The sequence below is a fragment of the Saccostrea cucullata genome, unplaced genomic scaffold (assembly GCF_032062105.1).
Source record: "Saccostrea cucullata isolate Sc308-1 unplaced genomic scaffold, CSIRO_AGI_Scuc_v1 ctg746, whole genome shotgun sequence".
NCBI classification, from domain to species: Eukaryota; Metazoa; Mollusca; class Bivalvia; order Ostreida; family Ostreidae; genus Saccostrea; species Saccostrea cuccullata.
Window position 1 is genome coordinate 763,995 of NW_026938715.1, and position 23,147 is coordinate 787,141.

At 31.9% G+C, this 23,147-nt stretch overlaps 1 protein-coding gene and 1 non-coding gene across 2 annotated transcripts; one reads left to right on the forward strand and one right to left on the reverse strand.

Annotated features, from left to right (window-relative positions):
- Window positions 1-58: 58 nt before the first annotated feature.
- LOC134251051 (WASH complex subunit 4-like) lies at window positions 59-18,988 on the reverse strand. The gene is made up of 35 exons (XM_062733416.1): window positions 18,883-18,988; window positions 17,830-17,969; window positions 17,024-17,189; window positions 16,694-16,761; window positions 16,287-16,369; window positions 15,703-15,849; window positions 15,139-15,259; window positions 14,815-14,932; window positions 14,248-14,375; window positions 13,906-14,066; window positions 12,427-12,436; window positions 12,114-12,146; window positions 10,513-10,638; window positions 10,059-10,166; window positions 9,832-9,922; window positions 9,302-9,357; window positions 9,111-9,190; window positions 8,703-8,808; window positions 8,146-8,262; window positions 7,684-7,852; window positions 7,136-7,290; window positions 6,795-6,869; window positions 6,405-6,509; window positions 6,184-6,273; window positions 5,738-5,782; window positions 5,217-5,325; window positions 4,924-5,077; window positions 4,634-4,697; window positions 4,461-4,544; window positions 3,797-3,893; window positions 3,600-3,694; window positions 3,266-3,358; window positions 2,912-3,002; window positions 2,582-2,656; window positions 59-557 (listed from the first exon to the last, which is right to left on the reverse strand). Exons 1-35 carry the CDS (start codon window positions 18,935-18,937, stop codon window positions 400-402), a joined length of 3,573 nt encoding a protein of 1,190 aa, XP_062589400.1. The 5' UTR covers window positions 18,938-18,988; the 3' UTR covers window positions 59-399.
- Window positions 18,989-19,050: 62 nt separating this feature from the next.
- Trnae-uuc (transfer RNA glutamic acid (anticodon UUC)) lies at window positions 19,051-19,122 on the forward strand. Its single transcript has one exon. It is a non-coding gene; the product is annotated as a tRNA-Glu (tRNA).
- The last annotated feature ends 4,025 nt before the right edge of the window (window positions 19,123-23,147 follow it).

Here is a 23,147-nt window from a genome sequence, read left to right on the forward strand (position 1 = left end):
GGGGTTCAAATCACCAATTGTCAGCAAAGTAGATGTTAAAAACACTTGGAAAACAAAGTCAGTCTTCATATATAAATTTATTGTACTGCAGTAGTGCAACATTGTTCAATTTCATCATTTGGCACAGCTATGAATGAATAAAGTTTATTATAATAAATATTGTATGTATAATAATGCTTGTCTATCATAAAAACGTTCAAGTAGTTTTTTTGCAGTAATATAAGCATCTTCAAATTAATGTCCTTTAATGATTCTTATTATGAATCAAACTGCACTGAAGACAAATAAAGTTTTTCAAATAATAGGTTCAAATCATGGAATGTCCTTGTTCTAGGATTACATTGCACATATGTCCTTCCTTGTGAAAAGTCTCCAACACTTTGAAAGTCCATTTCTCCTTTACATTGGTGGTGGCGGGGGTGGGGGTGGTGGGGGCGGGGGAGGTGGTGGTGGTGGTGGGGGAGGGGCACCACCTGGTGGAGGGGCGGGGGCTGGAGGGGGCGGGGCTGGAGCTGGGGGCGCCGCAGGGGCTGATGGAGGGGGCGGTCCTGTAGAATCTGAAAAAAAAAAAAAATCTGAATTTCTCCCTATCATTATATTTAAGTAGTATATTAATATAGAATGTCTATTAAATAAAAGTAGACATTCTATATTAAACTGACTTCAAATAAAGCATTTAGATATTGAAAACAAAAATCGAAGATCATGAACATGTTTGTTGATAGTCACGTGTACAAAAAAGGCAGATAAATATATAAATCAGTATTTTAATTGTAAGCAGGAAAATTTTCACAGGCTTAGGCCATATAAAATTGAAATCTTGGTTCTCAGGCCCGCGCGCATCCGTTTTGAGGTAGCCGCATTGCCGATTTTACTGTATTTTTGATAAAATAAAAAGTTGGTATTGCGGAGACCAATCCGGGAAAAAAATTCCGACCTCATTTGTTTCGTAGTTTAGTATTCAAATATCACTTCCGGTAGCCATTTGCAATGAGATTTTGGCTACTTCGTTTGAAAATACATTGAGGACATTACCTACGATGTTTACACGCTGTTAAGCGATGGATAAAGCAGAAATTTTGACCAGAAATGGAAAGTATATCTGTGATTAAAAAAATTATCTTTATGTTAAAGAAAAATCGGAAATTAAAATTAAAAAAAATACCTCCCTCATCTACTTTATTGCCAATAAAATGAAAAATAAAATGCCGCCCTCCCGCATCTGTTTTGGAGAAAACTGGCCTGAGAACCAGGAAATTAAATTTAGATAGCCTTAATCCTTTTTTTTTTGCTCATTTATCCAATAAGTTTTTGTTGAAATTAAACAGTATAAAAATTGATTCAAAATCTTATAGCTCAGTCACACTTAACCAGAACTGACATCAAACAGTTGCAAAAAATGATGTCAGTCCGCATTTCTTTACATTACTAGTACTATGATGAAAGTCTTCCCTTGATGCTTTTTGGATCTCTTGCAATCAACTCTTAAAGCATTTAAAATGGATAAAAACTGTACTTTAAGCACACATGCACCGTATAAGCAACAATCCACTAAGGGAGTGAACCATTTCAGTAATGAATGTGTACCTTATAAAATCAATGCCTATAAAGCCTGAAAAGCTGACAAATGGATTAAAAAAAATTGCAAAAAATTACACAAACACACCAACACATCTACACATGCATTTTAGGGAGGCAATAATGATATCTAAATTAAGTTCTCCACATAAAGATACCATCCAAAGTTTAAAGGTAAACATAGCTGATCTAAAATGTTATGACAAAAAGCCATTCAAAATATCTAATGCAGTTATACTTGTATAAAGTACTACATATATAATGATAAACATGTATTCAGTAACAAATATTTTGTATTAGGAGCTAGAAATTAGTTAGAGGTTAAAACTTCCATATATAACATTCTACATCACTACAAGTACATATACACAGTTATACATGAAATAAAGTATGTCGGAAAAAAGAACTCAAAGTATAATTATGTAGCAAATATATTAAATCAATACACTGCATTCAAGTTATGACGGCTGAAGTCTATCTAAGTTACAAAAAAAGTACAAAACTAAGTATAGTTGCACATGCCCTACACCTTGCATTATCTCACCTTATCCTTTCATGTAGCTACATGTAGTACAAAAATATACATTTTTATCATTTTCTGATAAGGCATAGTAAAAAATACTTATAACAACTGAAACTAATTCTTTTTACAATCAATCAGACTAAAGAAATTACTGTCAGTCCAGTATAGGAAGATATTAAAACTGATTTTCTGTTTTTATTTAGCATCATAATCTTTCTTGTAGGTAATTTGCTTGTGGGTCAGTAATGAAGGAAGAAAACAAATATTTAACATAAGCCTTACTTAATACATGTATATTTATAATTATAAAATACATTTCAGCTGATCATTACATTCAACAAAATTCTGTTTTTAAATTAATCTTGGTTAAATAGTGCTTCATATCATGGACTATTATAACGTAAATCATTGATAATCATGATGAGAAAAAAAAGAAAATGTAAATTAACATAGATTAAAGACTCAAGAGAATGTTATTACCTGCAGCTGGGGCCTCTGGAGCTTGGCTGGGGGCGGGGGTCTGGTCAGAACTGCTGCCCTGCTGTCCACCAGCTTCTGCATAATAATTAAAGGTATTAAAGACATATTTGCAATATCACTTTACATCATTATACACATATTTCAAGACAACTATAATTTTAAAGTAATATATTTATATTTCCTTTGTACTATTAATAAATGCATCATAAATTTTATATTTATCAAACCTTTGCACTTTGATTTAACCAGTATTGATGATTTCAATCATGCACCTTTTAAATTACTGGAATATTCATTTGTTATGATAATAAAAAACGTTAAATTTCCTACCCTTCTTTTCTTCATGTTCCTCCGCTGCAGTTTTATCAGCACGGAAGAATATTCTAGCACTGCTAAGTGAGTAGTTCAAAAGATCATATTCCTACAATTAAGCACATGAGAGTTAGATGTGTGTGTAATAATGAATTAATGATTAATTTAATCATATGCATGTACTGACAATAAAACTTTCTCAGTGAAAAGTTAAGATAATTATTAGAATGCCTCAAAAAAAAAAAATTGTGCATAAAAAATATTTGTTCATAAAAATAAAAGAGATGGTGCAATAATTTTTCTCTGACAAATGATTTAAATACATGTACACATGGTTAAACCTTCAATAACAGAACATAAAGATGTACAGACCTGTTGGTACTGATCCAGTCTTTTGACAGTTAAGGTGATGGTCTGTTGTGATTTCTCGTCACCTCTGCTGGCTAAGGCCTGCTTTTGTTTTTCCTTTTATACAAAGTATAACAGTCAAATTTGAAAACATATGAAAATGCATACAGTGTGAGCTTTACAGTAAAATTAAATCTTTATACTAATATGTAAAATATTCTGTTAAACTTCAAACATCTGTAGCTTTTTAAAAAAAAAATTTAACTTTAATTCAATGAGAAATGTCAACACTGCTTTGAGAATGATTTTTTTTTGTCAATGGGAACACTGCAAGCTGTAAGGGTGTGTTACTACTCACCTTCTCTGTTCTATATTTATCTCTGACAGACTGAAACCAGTGAAGTGAATCAAACTCCTGGTACTGGTCCAACAGCTTCAAGATGTAGGCCACCCCTAAAAAACATAATTAATTTGTTAACATTGCACCCACATAAAGGAAAACAATGTTAAAGAATAGTCCTAGGGGTCTTTATTTAACATCTTTTCACTTCTTACCCATAGAAAACCCATCATCTGTAAATGCTGCTCCAACTTTGTTCCTTCTGCTCATTTTTTCTTTTACACTAATGGAATGTTCAATGAAGTTCACAGTCTGTTTTAAAGAGAAAATCTTCATATTATACCTACATGCATACACAAAATTTATGTACAGTGTAAAAGTCAATCTCTACCCAGAGTTGTCGTTCCCCTCGCTACAACACCTCTGTCAACATCTAAATGCCAAGATTCTTGGCAAAACTTACATTCACCTATTGCATCATATATTATGAATGTAAAACTTCTATATTCTTCTTTAACATGTTAAATAAAAGTTTATTTATGAGAATTAGAATCAGGTATAGCTTTTTCGCCATATCCTATAAGGGATTATTTCTCGGCAGGATATTACGAACGTGGAAAATTTAAAATGCAATATCAACATGATTTTGTTTTTATTGACAAACAACTTGCAGCATTTACACATATATAGAAATGTAAATGTGTTAATCTTCTTGTGGACAATTTTAAACAACATTTGAAAAAAAATCACGTCCCTGCGCTTTCATACTACTTTTTAGACGATGACAGAGGTATGAGTGGAACGATAACTCTGGGTAGAGATCATGTAAAAGTTAGTGTAATTTCTTGGAGTTCTCCCCCTTGTATATCACTCTCTTACCAGTGGAGGTAAAATTACAAAGAAGTTCCTAAGATGCATATTCTTGGGATTCCTGAACTCTGGGGCAAACACATCCACTAGCATCTGAAGTAGAAATTGTGTCATTACTTAGAAGTTCTTTATCAATGAATTGTATATTTTTGTCAGAAAATGTATGAAGGATGAATAGTTACTTTGAAATATTCAGTTCCCTCTGCAAAATTTCTGGCTAAATTTCCAACCACGTTGTCTAAGTTTCTGAAAGAAAAGATATTTATAACATGAACATGAATACTGCATTTATCATCGTTATACAATGAATCACTACTGCTTAATGTGATTCTGATCTATCGATATAATCCCTCATCAACAAAGTTACCTTTGAAAGGAAACCTTTGCATCTGTTACTATTCAACAAAGTTTAATTATAAGAATGTAAAGTATTAATTCAATAAGCACAGCTATTTAAAGGATCCGAACTTACTTGGCAGCAGTTTGGCACTCCATAGATAAATTCTCCTCTTTACACAAATCTTCAAAGCTCACTATGTCCTCAATATCAGGAATGAATCGGATGGCATTGCTACAACAGTGGAGACCTCCAGATCGGATCATACGGATGTAACCCATGGCATTCCCTAGAGAAGAATTTTATTTATAATGTCAAAAATTTTCTTTAAAGTTCTGATTGATTCAGAAAGAAAAGTTACTGATTTCTTCTTTATTTCAGAAATTTATGTTTTTAAAACTTTAATTTTGAACTTCATATCATCTTGCCTATTTGAGATATAAGGGTTCTGAACTGATCCAGATAACTTTCTCCATCTGGAGTCAAGCCAAGATTCTTGATGTTTTTGTTGAACTTATCAGCTCTCTCCACAGGATACTACAAAACAGATTAAAATATTTCAAGTTTCCCAAAGATATATATTTCATTTCTGTTAAAATTCCATGATCAATCTTTTTATTCAAATACTGTGAAATCACTAATTTTCGTGGGGGTTTCATTTTTGTTGTTTTCTTGGTATGAAGAGACCCACGAATTCATGTCCACCACGAAGTCTAAATTTTCATATGCACAACTACTAAAAAGTTCTTCATCCACGAAATCATATCCCCACGAACCAACATTTATTCCTTCAACCACGAAAAATTGACCCCACGAAAATATGTGATTTTACAGTATATGTTTGTTTATTCTATGTGTTCCACATCATCTCTTCAGCCTTCATATTGTGGAGAAATTTTGTTATTTTTTGCATCCCAAATGGCTTCATTAAAAGTTAAGCACTATTTACCTTTTGATCAGTTTGCATGTGATTTTCCTTGAAGAATTTCCAGTCCTATATAAAAGAGAACCATATTTTATGTAAACACATGAAAGCCATGATAGAACTTTATATTTTATCAATACCGTATAAGTAGAATTTTTAGCAAGGATTTAATTTTGGCATTATAAGCGAGGGTGCTGACATCGCTAAAATTGCATATCGATAAAAATTAATTGCCTATTATTTGTAATTATAGCTTCTATAGTTAGCATTTTAAAATCGCTAAAATTACCTCTCGCTGAAAATAAAATACCAGATTTTAGGTAGAGATTGCTAAATTTGCGTCTTGCTAAAATTTCCATTATAAGGTATTAATAACGAAATGCAATATGTAATTCAATCAGCACTCCACATCTCCTTAAATAATGCATTTTTTGATAACATGTAATATCATGACAATGTCAGTACTCTACCTTTATGAGCTTTGACTTGATGTGCTCATCATAGAGAAACTGTGAGAATACATAGAACTTCTTCCTCAGGAACTGATAGGTAAAGTTGACCTACATGAAAAAAAATGAAATTTAATACAGGTTAACATATAAAATTATTCTAATAAACTTGCTAAATTTCCATATGATCAGTTTTAAGATGAAGACAAATTTCAAATTTTTTTTTCCTAGAGAAAACTTACTGTGGTGTTCATGATACCAGTTCCATGGGTCCTGATGGAGTTAGCAATATGTCGGATGTTGATTGTGTTCAGATGCTTATTATTGCTTGACCTCTCCACAAAAATCTGTTATACAGTGTAAAATGTAACATTGTTAGCTTTATTGCTTAATTTATTTGTATATTTAAGATCATAGAAATATTTTTTTAAAAAATTAGGATCCACGTAAATGTAGCTCTAATGAAATCATGTGTTTGTGGCAGGTCTTAAATTATTATCTGATGAAAACACGTTTTAGTTTTTTTCACAATTACTCAGGTACTTATCGTATGTCTACTTAAAACTAGATGCTCATGGTTCTTTGCTTTTTTTATCATTATATATGATAACTGAGCTGTTCAGAATTCTTACTTGGTTATTTAGGTTGTACATATATCTCGACACAAACACATGGATGTTACGCATGATCTCTAATACATCCAATCCCTGCCAATTAAACAATGCATAAAGTATATCAAACAACCCTTATTCATTCTGTGATGAAATAGGATAAACACATAAAAAATCCTAACAAAAATTATGCATACTAATGATTTCAAGATATATTTAAAATTGATGTCATTTTTTTGTGATCATACATTTAAAAAGTACAGTACATTTTTCATTAAAAAAAATCTTTAAATCCAGATGAATTAAACATGTAGAAAAAGATTATAAAAAGTTTTTAATTTATGATGAGATTTCTGGGGTACCTGTTCCAGAGTCTGACTGGGTAGATGGGATTCTAACAGACTTAAGCAGTACTTCTGTTGGGCCATGTTCTTCATCTCTCCATATGTCTTCCAGTCATGGAGAGCTACTGTTGTTAGGTTGTAGAAGGTCTTGTTCAGGTAATGTTCTACATAAGCTAAAAGAGAACAAAATAAATGAAACTTTTTCAGGTGAACATTATTTTCACTTCTAGTATATGTGTAACCCCCTCCCTCCACACACACACACCCACACAAGCATATAGATATACATGAAACTATACCATCACTGGTGAATACCTTTTAAGAATAAGATAATCATTGATTTTAACCCATCTTCAATGACAGTAAATTTGTAACTATTAAAGGTAAAAACAGTATGCATGACTTCATTTTCCTGCAAATGAATCATTTTTCTGGTTGCCATTTACATGTACATGTTTTTCCTTATGGATAATTTCCTTTACTAGACATTTCTGAATAACCTATATTCAACTGAAATGTTGATGTTTTGAATATATTAACCACTGAACTGTTGATATTTCTAATACCTTTGATATTGATCAGTCTATCGAACAATCTGATTGGTCGGACTTTGAGGAGGTGTGACAGATCCTTCAGACCCACTTTAAATGGATTTCTGTCGTCCAGCTGTAGGTGTGTGTGTATCTGTAGACGTAGGTCTGTCTCTATGGACTGACATAGGGGATCCAACAGGTGCTGAAAGGAAAGAATAAATCCAGTAGATAATAAATTACAAACTAAATAAAAAAAAATTATTTTCAAACTAAATGTGACAAATGTTGCTTGTACCAAACCATGACTCCTTAATGTTTAAGTATGCATCACATTAAGCAGTAATCAAGATTTTCGATTTAGCAAAATTTGTTGCGGTAACTTTTTTTTTTGGATGGAGTGAAGTCATGTAAAAAGTGCTTTAAATTTGACTTATTTGAACGAAAAGTTTTTTTTTTTTGCAAGTATTTAAAATTTGACATTCTCAGACAATGTACCTCCTTGAAATATCCATAAACTTCTCTGTCATAGGCATTCATTAGTTCCCTTGGTGATGTCATGTGACGAACTGCAGCCATTCTAGGAACACAGTCTCTCAAGGCACCAAACATGTACTGAAAAACAGCTTAATTCTTATCATACACAATAATGATTTGGATAAAAATGAGAGAGCTATACATACATATCTAGAAGTAAATTTTGAAATTAATAAGCAACTTTAATACAATCATTTGGGAAATACTGTAAATCACTTTTTATTTGCGAGAACTTTAGTTTAGCGTAATTACGCGAGACAATGACTTTGCGAAAATTTCATTCTCAGGTATAAAGGATTCCTTACGATTAAATACAGGAGTAACATCAATTTGTAAAAATTATGCCTTGCTAATAAAGAGTCAACGACTATCTCGCGAAAAAGTGCAGTTGCAAAAATTTAGCAATCTACAACAGATGTATATTTGCTGTTATGAAATCAATATTAAACTGAATGATAATGTAAATGACAAATCAAAATTTAACATGTTGCAGTTACAGGTAACAGCTTTGTACTCACATGTATTCTGTGGGTGTCTGTGACATTTTCACACATGTCCGTGAGGTAGTTGGGGAGGATAACTCGATGCCAGTAAAAGAATGTACAGTCACAGGCCTGTCTGACTCTGTAATAATTCACACAATGGTCAAACGAAATGTTATTACAAGCAGAAAATAATGTAACAGGCAAATCACACATAGGGGGTGACAAAAATGCATTGAATCCAGAAATAATGAGTTCTTTCAGCCATTGAGCAAGGACATTTTAGTTTACTACATTTTTATGATTTTTATTTATTCAAAAAATTAATTTCTTGTGCTTTCTTTAATAAATCTTTGTCAAATGTACTCCCATTTCAAGTCAATTTTTTCATATGTATTCTGCTCATTAAATTTATAATTAAAAAACAAAACCCAGAATAATTACTTCTCCCTAAGGTCACAGATAACTTCCATCTTCTTCATTGTTGCCAACAAATTTTGTAACTCATCATCTTTAAATGTTTTCTGTACAAAAAAAAAAATTCTTTAAATTTCCCTTTCATTTCCTTAAACTTTAGATCTCAAAACATTGTATCAAGAGACAGATTTTACTTCTGCTTTTCTTAATATTCATACCATTTTTGTGCCTAAAGCCAAGGCTAGATGTGTGATCAAACGTCTCTCTTTGGTACCTAAATAAAGATAAAATTTCACAAAGTTGAATCAAATGCATTTAAAAATATTTACTTGATGTGAAATACAATAATCATACAAACAAAGAGAGAAAACGGGGGAAAAGAAATCTCATTCTAAGGTAATTAAGAGAAACAGTGTAATAGGATAATACAGTTGATGTTTGGCATAGACCAACATCAATATCTTGAATACTTTGTTATACAGGGAAATTAAAGTCCCCCAACTTCGCCCCTTGATGCCCTCTAATTGATTGGGTGAATTTAAAACAGGATGAATTCAAATTACACTTCATAATTTCTTAAACAGAACTATAACTGGGTGAATTTAAAACGGGGCAAAATTGTTCACAAGTTCAAAAGGGCGAAAATAACACAGGGCGAAAATAACCCTGTATACAGTATACTGATGTTAAATTAAAGTCCTAATTAACTTTAACCTTGATGGTATAATTGTATTTGAGTCCTAATTACCTGGTCCATTCAATGCGGTCTCGGCTAGAACCAGGGCAGATAAAACGTCAAGTCGCCTCTCACTGTATCTCTTGTCTGAGGTTATCCTCTTCTGTTATACAGAAAGGAAAAAGGTACACTAAGATTTCATTAGTACACTGTACAATCATTGATATGGCAAATTTATAAATATAGCCAATTTTTTTTTTGGAAAGCACCTAATCTACTAATGTAAGGTGTGAACGTACCTTGGCCACACCAATACTACTGAGGCAGATGAAGCTAAGATGCTGTACAATATGATTCACTGACTCTGCAATCAACATTGTTCTCCCATGGAAGGTGTGTTCTATAGCCTGCAAGAGGTAATTACATGTATACAAAATTCTGAATTTCTGAATCAATATAAACATTTTCTACTTATAAGCCATTTACTGTGTATACTATAATCTCTAAACATACATTGCTTTAAAAATAAACATATAGTACATGTACATGAAAATGTTCGTTAGACAACATGTCGAATACAATGTTTTAATTCTATAAAAGAATATTTGCAAAAAGTGTATCCATCATAGTATGAAATCAACTGTGTAATTTTCTTTAATAATTCATATTTCAATTTATCATATTTATACCTCTATATCTTTTACTTTAAAAATGATGATATTTAAGTAACGTGAATTTACTACGGGTTATTACCTTGAGTAGCTCAATGAGTCGACACAGTGAGAGAAGGCACGACTTGGTCATCGGTTTAGACATTGCGACATGTAGGTTCATAGTTGTTCTCACCAGGTGACTGATGTTATAAGCATGGAGTACTCCCTACAACATAAATCAGCTGTTACAAATTCAAGTCTAAAAAACAAGTCATCATGCACACAGTATTATCAGGACTGATGGTGGAATTAATTATTTTTTTAAAGAGCAAGAGCCATGTTTTTTGATCTTCAGAAATAGGCCTTTCATTATGTTTTGGCATATTTTGGATCAGAGGCTGTGCTCTATATGAAATATTGAAAAAACGCTTCAACTTTAGGTCATTTTCAAAGGAATTTACAGGATATGAGGAAAATGTTTATTACGTCATAATGCATTGACTAGATGTAACGTCACAATAAATTGGCAGTGGTCACCAACAGTCCAAGTGATAAATACAGCATTTGCAACCTAAACTGAGCAGTTTTGAATTTTGAGAAATTCTCAGGGCCAAATAAGGCACAAAGTGGCTCTACCTCTTTTCATGAAGAAAAAAAAAACAATTACAGCTTACTCCACTTATATTGAACTCGCTTATTTTGAAATTCCGCTTATTTTGGGGCCCGTTTTTGCCTCTCATATTCTTTGCATTAAAATAATGGTTATATTGAAATTGGATATATTGAAATTTTGCTTATATTGAAAGAGCACAGGTGATAATGAGTTGTTTTCATAACGGTTATATTCCTCCATCTGTCGTTACGGTTGGTGATAGTAATTATGCCTGATTGACCAATTGATATACAAAGGTGTGAATAATTAAGTTTTTATCTTATGTGTTTTTACACTGCATGCTATTCCGAAATAAAATTCTTCACTGTTAAATCACGTATATAATACGGAATTGTCAAAGACATGACATACACATCTAGAAAAAAAAAACATAACTTTGAAATTAAATATATACATAATGACATGATAATTTCAAAATTAACCCATGTACACTTATGATGAAATACAAACGGCGTTCAGCAGTACTTAACCGTTTAAGTCCGGTGAATTTTCTCCAAAACGTAAATAAATGCGATCGTGGAATAATAATGAGGTTGATGATTGTCTTTTCAATGAAACAGAAATAAAAGAAAATATTTTAACATTCAAGGACTCATATTCTATGTAATCTGTTCACTGTAATAGATGAACGATGACAAAATTAATTTGTTCGGGTTTGTTCTTCTTTATTTTTGATTGGGATTGAACTTGTAAAAATCGATTTCGTTTAATAATACGGATAAAAAATTTGCATGGTCCCCTGAATTTCAATATATCCGGAGTAGGCTGTATTACTAAAATACCAAATATGGTATCTTTGCACATTGTATGTAGCGATTATCAAATAGATAGCATTTTCAGTACTTATTACATGTACTCTATTTATGTAAAACTTATTGTATTGTTGAAAGAACTGGAAGTCCCAACCACTTATTCTAAAAGTATTCAACCTTGATATCTTCAATATTTGATTCTCTAGAAGTTTTTTTTTCACAGTCCCTTCAAGTTCAAGATACCAAGATTTGACTGTATAACAAATGTACATGTACCTGTATGAAGAGAACACATCTGTTATTAAGGTCCTCCATGATTTACAACAAATTTCTACCATAGGCCAAACGTGGTGTAAATATGTAAGATTTTTGAGAATTGTCAAAGATATACATTATACAGTAAATATGTAATATTCATATAATTTAAATTATGAACCCCAAATTTCTCATTGTGATGAATAATATTAAATTCCCAATCAATTTCTTTTAAAAATCCTATTAAATCTTTGGAGGAAAGGTAGATCAAAGGTTAAAAAGAACACCAATAAAATCATATTTAAAAAATTTAAAATTCTTTCTACTGCTTTACCATGTGTATTCTACATGTATGTACCATCAAATAATAAATTTTCAATAATTAACAAATAAACAAGCTAGTACTAATCAAGTAAATTGACTATAGCAATTTCATTTACATTTAGAAAAAATCTTCAGGCAGCTTTTTATCCTTTATAAATAATGAATGAATTTTTGGGTCTTTTGATGTTGACAGAACAAGTAGAACAAGAACCAAAAATGATTAACAACAAAGATACATAATACTGAATATATAAGATTTTTTTAAGATATACATTGTACATGTATAACCAATTATGAACCCAAAACATCTGTGGTGATATTAAAACACTCTTGAATGTGTCACACATGCATAAATCCATTAACACTTTTGATAGAAACTACAGTCAGTAATAAAAGTTGAATTAGAAATGATTATTATTACAGTGTATGCTGAAATTAAATGCATGTACTGGGGTATTTCACTCAGGAGAAATACTGTATGTAATAATACTTTAAAAGGGAGCTTTTATTTTTAATTTTATGGATTTTGCATGGATAACAATGCAATAAATATAATACTTGTTTATGATTATGCCAATAAACCATTGATTACTCAGTAATTGCACTTATTTTTTTAGAATATTTCAATTTAAGTACACATACAGTTATCTATAGAGTCATATTAAACTTAATTTGCCTGTGTCCTTGAAATTTATTCTAACGATTATTGGTCCCTCATCAGTATTTACATGTAGGTTTCAAAATGTTCATTGTCAGAAGACTTTATCAAATCATTCTGAATTTTTTGGAATACGAATGATAAAATGAATTTACTTGAAAATTTGTTATTATGCCTTAAAGAGAAAACGAGATGATCTATCATACATATATGTACAGACCTGGTGCTAATAAACCCACAACAAGCTAACTACACTACATGTAGTGATGTTATTTATCAGATATGAAATTAGAAACACCAAAAGTTAGAGAACTGATTAAGTGATACACAACAGCCATATACAAACCTGCTCCTGGTACGGCAATTAGAAAAAAGTAATTCATATTTTTTTAAGTTCACATGTAAATATTTGCAGAAAATTCTTGTCATCATTATCATGACATTTTTAATTCAGTAAACATACATTCTTACAACCAAATTATCTACAAGGTTTAGTCACTTTATGATTTTTAGAATGTGGAATTAGAAGTACAGTAGATTCCTTTTGTTATGCAAGTACTAAATATCACAGAATGACTACCAGACATCAAATTGCAAATTTAAAACATTATCAATTGTGAGTGGGCTGTTCATCAACAGAGATTTTAATGAATTTCAACAACATTAAGCAAGTAATTTTTTTTGCAAGCTGTGCTTCTCAAGAAATACCACAAAAATTTAAAATTCCTCACATGTATATCCAGAAATCTACAGTACTAATTTTTTCAAGACAAAATGTGTTTCTATCCTATCTCTCTATTTCTTCTTTCATTCTCTATCTCTCTCTCTTACTTTGTAAGCATCTGTTGTCTCTGGGTCAGCCATGATGTCCTTGTGGTGGTCACTGCGTCCTTGGCCTTCCTGTCCAACAGTTTGTCCACCTGGGGCATCTTACTTAACAGGAACTCAGTCGGGAACCACACTATGTTACCAATCAGGTGTATAGCTGGAATCTAGGATATCAGGACGAATTCAATTTACAGTGACTTTGGTAATTTTGAAAACTACACAGAGAAACCTGTTTAATCCAGCATGCACTAAGAGATAAAATCTTGTTCTCATATACAAATTCAATTTACACTTCATCTTGAGTAACTATAGGGTAATTAAAAAAAATTATAAACTTGTTCAAACCTTTTTATGGACATCCCATATGTTTTTGAAGACTTTTTTGTCAATGACTCTGAATATCTGGAAATGTAAGATGTATAAACCACAGAGTCCTACAAACTTATATCTCTGGTCCATCTCATTAGCTTCTCCTGAAATTAGAAAAGTATAGAGGTCAATCTATTATTCATAATTGTCATTATTCATTGCAATTTATTTCCTTTTTAATTTCAGGATATACTGCTAGAGCATCAGTATTTGTTGGGGACCAATATGCGTTGATTTTGTGGGTCAACCTTTTCCGATGAATTTACATCCCCATGAACAATTATTTTGTCAAAATATTTATTCATTGAAACATTTATTCATTAAAATATTTTTGTGCAATTATGCAAGACAATGTGCTTACAAAAATATCATTCTTGATTTATTAAATATGCTAAAGATTATATAGAACAGTAACCACAATTCATGAAAATCTTGCCCTGCTAATAAAGAGTTTATGTCCATCGAGAAAAATAAGGTTTCATGAAAATTCAGTGAGCTACTGTATTTCCATATCAAGAACAACATAAATACGAGACAACATACCTATTCTGGCTTCCAGCTCTGCTAAGTAATCTTTGATGCTGACGGCAAACTCCTCGGCCAGGTTTGGGTTTTTACTGACATACACTGTGGGTGTATCAAAGGGCTGCTCCACACAATCCTAAATTATGAAAATTAAATTAAAAACAATTGTAAACTTCATAAGGCATTTAAAAATTGTCTAGAAAAAATCATTAGGGTAAAAGATTAAGGAGAGACAACTATTAACATTTGAAAACTTAAACTTTGTACATGCATTTTTATGACTTAAATTGAACAACTAATTTTAAATCAGTAATTCCTTTACCCGAGTTACTTTATATTCACCTGAAATATTCTCCCATCCAGTAACTGACCCTCTAGCTTCATGATCAATTTCTCAAATGGTCGAATCTTCTCTGGAGCAATTCCAAACTTCCCTGGATCATGGTGGACAGATTTCAGCATTCTACAAATGGTTATACAGTTACATAAAGTTGAAAATCACTGCTACATACCCACTTTATTTTCTCAGATTTATAGCATTCCCTGCTTCCAAGAAAAAAAAAATATTGTAGATAAACTTATTTAAGGTACTTGGTACTTAGGAGGATGAAGAATGAGCGAGATGAAATTTTTTTGAAACCTGCTTACAGCAGACAGATGTATTTTATCTTTACCAATAAAAAGATATCAAAAAACAAAACTTTGGCAAGCGGACAGTTTCATCTAATTAAGCCAAAAAAAGTCTCAAATATAAGTGTATTTACAGCAGTCTGGTTAAAATAAAACCTTCACTAGCTTCTTTTTATTTTGATTGTCATGTGACAAACAAAATACAAAAGAGCTAGTGAAGGTTTGATTTTAATCAGACTGTATGTAGAGTATCCTCAAAGCTGTCTGGCCCCTCACCTTTTATACAGGGTCCAGTGATCTCTCAGTGTGGCCTGATTCTCGATGATTTCATCCAGTGTAATCAACACCCCCAGCAGATCTCCTAGGTGTTCATATACCACCTGAAAGTGGACATCACTCACATCTAACAGCTTAGGACCATTCCTACAAACACAAAAATATTAAATAAATTATATTAAAAAGCTTTTGATCTGGTTCAGAATAACTTGACATTCATGAAAGTGTTTCATGCTTATTTTTTTTTATTGTATGACAAGTAAAACCTTCGTGAGATTAATAATAAACAAAAATGGCATATGCCATATATAATTATACATGTACTTGATAATGAAACCTATTACTTGAGCACAAAATCCAACTAAGTAAGATTTTATTTCAATTTTTTTTATATTAAGAAATGTTTACAGGTATAAAGATGAAAAGCAGACTTTGACTTGACATTTTTTCTTTTGGAGATGTAAACTGTCAACTGACCTTTCTCAATGAAAAGGTGTAAATAGGAAAAACCTCCTGTCCAATTCATTCAATTGAATATAGTATAGACAATTGTTATACTTTGAAATGCCTGAATCTAGCTTTACCTTACTACAGAAAACAGACAGGCAAACTGCTGAACGACATTCTTCACAACTTCATTGGTTCTGTTTACAAAGCAGGAAAGCTCCTATAAAATTAATGAAGATGAAAATGATGTAGTGGATTATTTTGATTTTTTTTCTAAAATAAGTTTGAAGATAACAATAATCAAATGCAAGTTGACTTATTGGTAGATTGTATTAGCTGAAAAGGTCATTGCATTCACCACAGAATTTGCAAATGTTAACTTTAAATAAAAATGTTTTATACATGATTGTATATCTTGGTTTCATCTTCTGTTTTGTCCATATCAATGTCTCATTTTAGAAATACTCAGGGAAGTTTTCAAGTGAGTTTTACTGTAAGAAATCATTGGCAATTAAAAATAACATAGTCATTTTTTTTTTAATACCTGGATTAACGGCATGATTCGCCCTATCTGCACTTGTGCTTCGCCCTCAGCAAGACCTTTCTCAGGTTCTGATTAGAAAGAGAAATATCAAGTCAAAAATCTGGCAGACACATGATACATGTACATGTTACCAGGTATTAGAGTAGTATATATATCATTGGATGTAATATTTATTCAATTTTAGTTTATCAAAAAGGCGTGTGAGAATATGCATGCAAGTCAAGATAACATATTTGTTTAGTGGTTTGTTTGCCAATGGGTTTCTTTTTTTAATTCAAAGCTGATATGTTAATTTGTTGGTCTTCAGAATGCTGTAATGATGCAATGTACCTCCTTCTCCATAAAAGATAAGTGCATTGAAGAACTTATTCTCTGCCTCATGCTTCAGGGCACTCATCTCCGAGCACAGGGCCGCCAGAACTGTGATGATTTTGTTAAAAATCTTGTTGTCTGTCCTTATTAACTGCAGCAGATTTGTCTGTTCATATGGCAAAAGCTGAAATGATATACAGATACAATTGTATGAAGATTTAGAAAATGTGTGTACTTTCATGAAAACAAATCTGAGCTTCTTTAACAAATTATTTTACCAACCCCCTCCCTTCATGATAATTTAGAAAATGTGTGAACTTTCATGAAAACAAATCTGAGCTTCTTCAACAAATTATTTTACCAACCCCCCCCCCCCCTTTCATAATAAGGGTGTAGCATAATTAACACTGGATAAATTTCAGAAAATGGCCCTAATCCTTCCAGCACTAACTATAAACACCCTAAAAGGTTACTCCTACAAGTAAGAGCCTCATTTAATATTCCTATATAGGCTCCTTATATACTTCAGTTATCATGGTTATGATAAACAAAATCTAAAGTACGTATCTTGCCATAAACCTCTAACATACTGGGGTCCCTATATGGTTAACCCTTCACTTCACTTTTATTTAGTTAGCAGAACATGTGGTCAAGTCTTAAATTTATTTTTAAATTTAAAATTAAGAAAAATTGAGTTTCTGACAGTTGTGCATAGGTTTAACATGTTCAAGAAACTTTCTATCCACCCTTAGCTTATCTGTTACAACAGGAACAGTGAAAATGAAAAGAACCTGACAAAGATTTATACAACCTTTGACCTTTACCTGGAGAGCTATAGGATCCAGAGTAAAGTCCCAGGATTCTCCAATGGAGTCGTCCAATGCATCCTCAATCTCTCTCAGCTGTGTGGCATACTCTTCCATAAACAGTCCATATTTCTTCAACTGCAGCTCTCCAACTATTTCTGTAGGTATTGAATATGATTTTTATTTTTATTAACTGGTAAGCAGATCAAATGCTGATTCAATAAATATATTAAAACTCTTTCACCCATTGTAATGATGGCAGTGTTTTCCCTTTATTTCAAAATAAAGGGTTAGAGATCAGCTAGGATGTAACAGGTTAGGAGATGATGTTTATTAACAAAATCTCTGTGGACCTTACAACAAATTTTTATTTTAAAGCAACATTTTTGTCAATTGAAGTGGTCACTTTGGCCAGTTGCCGGTTCTTAGGGAAAACACTGCATGGGCGTTTAAAGCAAATTGAAAGTGGGGGGGGGGGGAGGGGGACTAACCCAACAAAAAGAGCTAAACCCAAATATTAATTAAATGCCTATATTATGTCTATCTTTGCAAAACAAAGTGGAGGGCTAATCCCCCTACACTTCCCCCACCTCCCCCGCACTGGTTCTGATGCCTTTGGTAATACATGTATACAGTGTGCAATATACATGGGTTCAATTTTCTAAACACTAGGCATGCAGAAAATAATGATAAATGTTCACGCAAAGTTATTCCCCTTGGTCTAGTCGAGTTGTTCCATGCACTTTGACTTTCAGTTTCAGAGAAAAATATTCAAGTCTGACTACTCAGGTAGTATATAATCGGTACAATGTCATTAAACTGCTATTGTCCTACGGACCCAATGAGAGTTTGTCCCCAGATATGGTTATAGATGACAGAGAAACATGCTTTACCTATATACAGAATAATCCCACTCAAACTAACAGTGGGAGTAGAGGGCAATAAACATATGATAAATGGATCCCTGTAGAATATAGAGAAAAAAAAGTCATTAGCGAGCACTTGTATCGAGAACACTTGAAAATGATATTTTTTCTCCTACGATTATCGACATTGTTTAGAAACACTTACTTGTAGAACCATCATCAAATTTATCGAACTCCCAATTTCCATCGGTCACCGCCATCTTGCTGTAAAATACATGTATCACATGATCAAACTATAAATAGACAATACATATAAGTTACATACTTACTTGCATTATTTATCTGTACCGCGTTAGTTTGATTTTAAGTAAGATCCGATGTGGTCTAGTGGTTAGGATTTCTGGTTTTCACCCAGACGGCCCGGGTTCGATTCCCGGCATCGGAACGTTATTTTTTCTCTCGGATGCCCAATATCTTTTCTCTACCTTTGTTTTTTTTCTCTCTCTATTTTCTCTACATATCTGTAGCTCTAAAGATTTTTCTTTCATTTTTTTTTCTATGAAAATTAACAAAGCATGTTCATCTTCAAAACCCAAAACATATTTGTCAAACATTAATTAGAAAAATAAGAATATACTTTAAGATCTTTCCATCTTTTTCAAAGTACAAAAACTGCATTTATTTTTTATTTAAAATTGTTATTATTTATAACAATTAGACTATTGCTGAAAATGAATAGGTTCCATATTATATATAAGATATACATCTAAGAGATATACATAAGCTAAAATATACTTGGTACAGCTCCATTAATTTTCTTATTACCAATATCGAGGGTATTCGTGATTTAACTTCAGTCAAAATGTACAAATTCAAACGTGAACTTAAAGATTGTTTATTTAGATATTATATACAAGAGTGGAATTCTCAACTTAAATCACACTCTGATAAAAAGCTGAGATGCTATAGCACTTTTAAACAAAATTTTGGTCAAGAAAAGTATCTTAATTTAATTAAGAATTTTGAGCAGAGGAGAAGTTTTACTCGTTTTCGCATATCAGCTCACAGACTTAATATTGAAAGGGGTCGATATATAGGTATTCCTAGAGAAGAAAGACACTGCAATAGATGCAATAACAAAACAGTTGATGATGAGAAACATTTTCTCTTTTCATGTAATCACATTAAGGATGAAAGAAAAGTCTTGTATGAATTAATAAACAATTCCTGTAAGAATTTCCACAACTTGGACAGTGAAAATAAGTTAAATTGGCTCATGACTAATGAGGATGTGCAAATACTGATTCAAGTCAGTAAAATGATTATGAGAGCTGAAGTATGAAAAGTATTAGTAAACCTGGTTTGTTTTTTTTTGTTTTTTTGTTTTGTTTTGTTTTTTTTTTTGTTTTTTTTTTTGTTTTGTTTTTTAAATTTAATGTGTCCCCTCATTCCCTTCTTAAATGTACAGAATAAGTCAGAATGGGTGTCTTGAATACTTAGAGTACGGGTTTGCCAGTATAATCGGCTGTGCAGAGGCATCGTCCCCTGGTACCCTCTGTATCCAAGTTACCTTTTCTTTACATTAATTGTATGCTACCTTCAAGATCACAGCTTTACATTTATACAGGATAGTACCATTTGTTTATATATATATACATATATTTGTGTGTAAATTATTTTTTTTGTATGCATGGATATGTGTAACAATAAGTGTATGTTTATAATATATACTATACATACATATATTTGTATATAAATTATTATTTTTGTATGCATGGATTTGTGTAACAGTAAGTGTGTGTTTGTGTATGTGGGTATGCATATGTCAAATATCCATTGAACTAACTCCAAGAGATTAGTCTGCATTAAGTTTCTAATTATATGCTAAGTACATATTAATTGAAATTACTATTTCTGTTAATACCTAAATGATTTTTTTTTTTTTGAATGACCATCTTCAATACTTAGGGTACAGGTTTGCCAGACTGGCTGTGTAGAGGTATCATCCCCTGGTGCCCTTTGTATTCAAGATGCACTAGTTTTATATTAGAGTACTGCCATTACTACAAGATTTTTTTTTTAATTTACCTTATATCTATCATTTTTATTTAATTGTGTTTTCTTTTATCATTCTATGGTTTCTATGCTTTTGATCCAGTGTGGTGATGCACTTCTCAATGTCAAACAATCACAAGTCATGTTACATTATCCTTAATATAGAATTGTAATCAATGTTATCATTTTGTAATAATTGTTCATGCCCCCTGTGGGCCCTTGATTGGTGAATAAACATATATATATTAACATAGTCATTAAAACATTGTACATTTTTGTAAACAGTGCTATAAAAATTAATTGTGCAAACATTGGTTCAAATGCATAATTCAGATTCTGAAAGTTCCGAAATACTTTGCTGCTACTATATTATGAGGTATTTTAGAATTTTGATTATCTGGGGAAAAAAAATTAACATAAGAACATGAAGAAGTACCGTCAAGAATATTGCCTGAATGAAAATATCTTGGAAGGAGTTATTGCCCTTGTCAGCTTTTTTAAAGATGGATTAAATAAACATGATAAAGAAAATACACATTTTTAAAAATTCTTTTACAAAACAATGTTTATCAATACACCTATTGACGAGAATTCTTGCAAAAGATATAATTCTATTTGGTTTGAATTTGAATTAATAACAGATTTTGCAAAAGAAAAAAAAAGTATGACATCACAGATCGAAGCCATTCGCCAAACTCCGCCCATCGCGCTATGGGAGATAACTCCTATGATGCTCCGACATCATCAACATAGCGTGTAACTCAGTATAAGTCGACGCCGGTTGACTTGTCCGAAGTTCCTGATGATTTTGCTGCAAAATATTTGCCATACGAACCCACTTTGAGACAAAACAAAGGGCAAATTCTTTTACAAAAGCTTTCATATATTTCATTCACTTAAAATATTAAAAAAATGATTCCGTATTATCCCTTTCTGGGAAAGTTTATCGAAGCATGATAAAGTCTGAGTTCCCTCATACTGTAAACATCCATGTCGACGAAAAGACAGAAGCACATTGCGACTGCAAATGTGGGTGCATGTAAAAGGTAATACTTTTATTAAATCAGCAATAATATACAAAACCCATACGACATTGCCAAGACATGCTTTTAGTTCCTGTCTATAAGGGGACGATCATTTGATTCTGAAGGGGGGTGTCTGGCTGATAAAGGAGTTGAATGTTGAATCAGTTTTGGAAATAAATGATATTTCCTCAAATGGAAGAAAATAAATAATATGCACACACCACCTCCAGAATAATCTTGGGTTGTCGACAGCGTTCCCCCCCTTTTTTTTTTTGGCTTGTTAGACTTTTTCAGTGAAGCGGAGAATAAATAATATCCCATTGGAAATAAATAATCCGTCCTTCACCGACATGACAATAAATAATCTGACTCTGTCTCTGAAAAAAAAAAAAAACGCCAGCCCCTCTCCCCTTCCCGAATCAAATGGTCGTTCCATAAATCTCTCAGACTCCGATAATATCAACTCTGGAAAAAATTTTCTTCTTTACCTTTAAGTTCTGGTGGAAAATGTGCACTTTTAAGCAATACTAGATAGTAGCGCATGAAGATTTTGAATATTTTTGGTCAGATATATATTATGTATACAAATCTAATATACAAAGTTCGTGTTTTTCTGGGACAACCCTCATATAACAAAGTCGGACTAATTCGTTACAGATACACCATATCGATTATAATACCGGTAATGACAATATATGTCTTTATATAAAAAATGAAGTTATTAAATAATTTCGATATTTTGCCAATACATGATGGTGTTCTTAATTAATTTGATAAAGCTAGTAATAAGTGGGGGGGGGGGGGGGGTTAATTAAAAAATAATTTTTAGCGATAAAATAGAATCATTTTTAATGGGTAGATTAATTCGAATTTTTTTTTTTAAAAAGTGAAAAATATTAAAAAGTTTATAAACTTAATCCTGCATATGTAATAATAACTGGTTATAAAAACCGGTAACTTTCAGACACGAGTCAACACGATAAATGTGAAATTAAAAACTCAAAAAGCGTATAGTTCTCTTTTAAAATGTGTATGTATTTTGACAATTATTTTGATGGTAAAACATGCACATACGTAGAAGTGTTACGGACTGATTAAGCATAATTATCTATCATATATAGATATGTACATGTATTCTATTATTCATATTTTTAACGCAAAGACAGTCTGTCAAATGAATCTCTATACCGTGTATACTGTGCATGGATTTATACAGGGTTTTTTTGTGTGTGCATCAAACTAAGAAAGTATACATGTATAAACATAACAAACAAGTAAACGAGTTTTATTTCATTAGCTGACCAAAATATTTAGAAGTCCCAAAACGAATAAACCCAAGTCCCGAAATGTGTTGTCAGGTCTCGAAACGTCGGCGTCCTAAAGCATGGCG

Excerpts from the sequence above, each read along its gene's own strand:
- LOC134251051 (XM_062733416.1), bottom strand. The coding sequence starts at position 18,937 with ATGGCGGTGACCGATGGAAATTGGGAGTTCGATAAATTTGATGATGGT. Across the intron at positions 10,167-10,512 it reads GACTCATTGAGCTACTCAAG|GCTATAGAACACACCTTCCA; the intron begins GTAATAACCCGT and ends TACCTCTTGCAG. Across the intron at positions 8,809-9,110 it reads ATCTGTGACCTTAGGGAGAA|AGTCAGACAGGCCTGTGACT; the intron begins GTAATTATTCTG and ends GAATTATTACAG.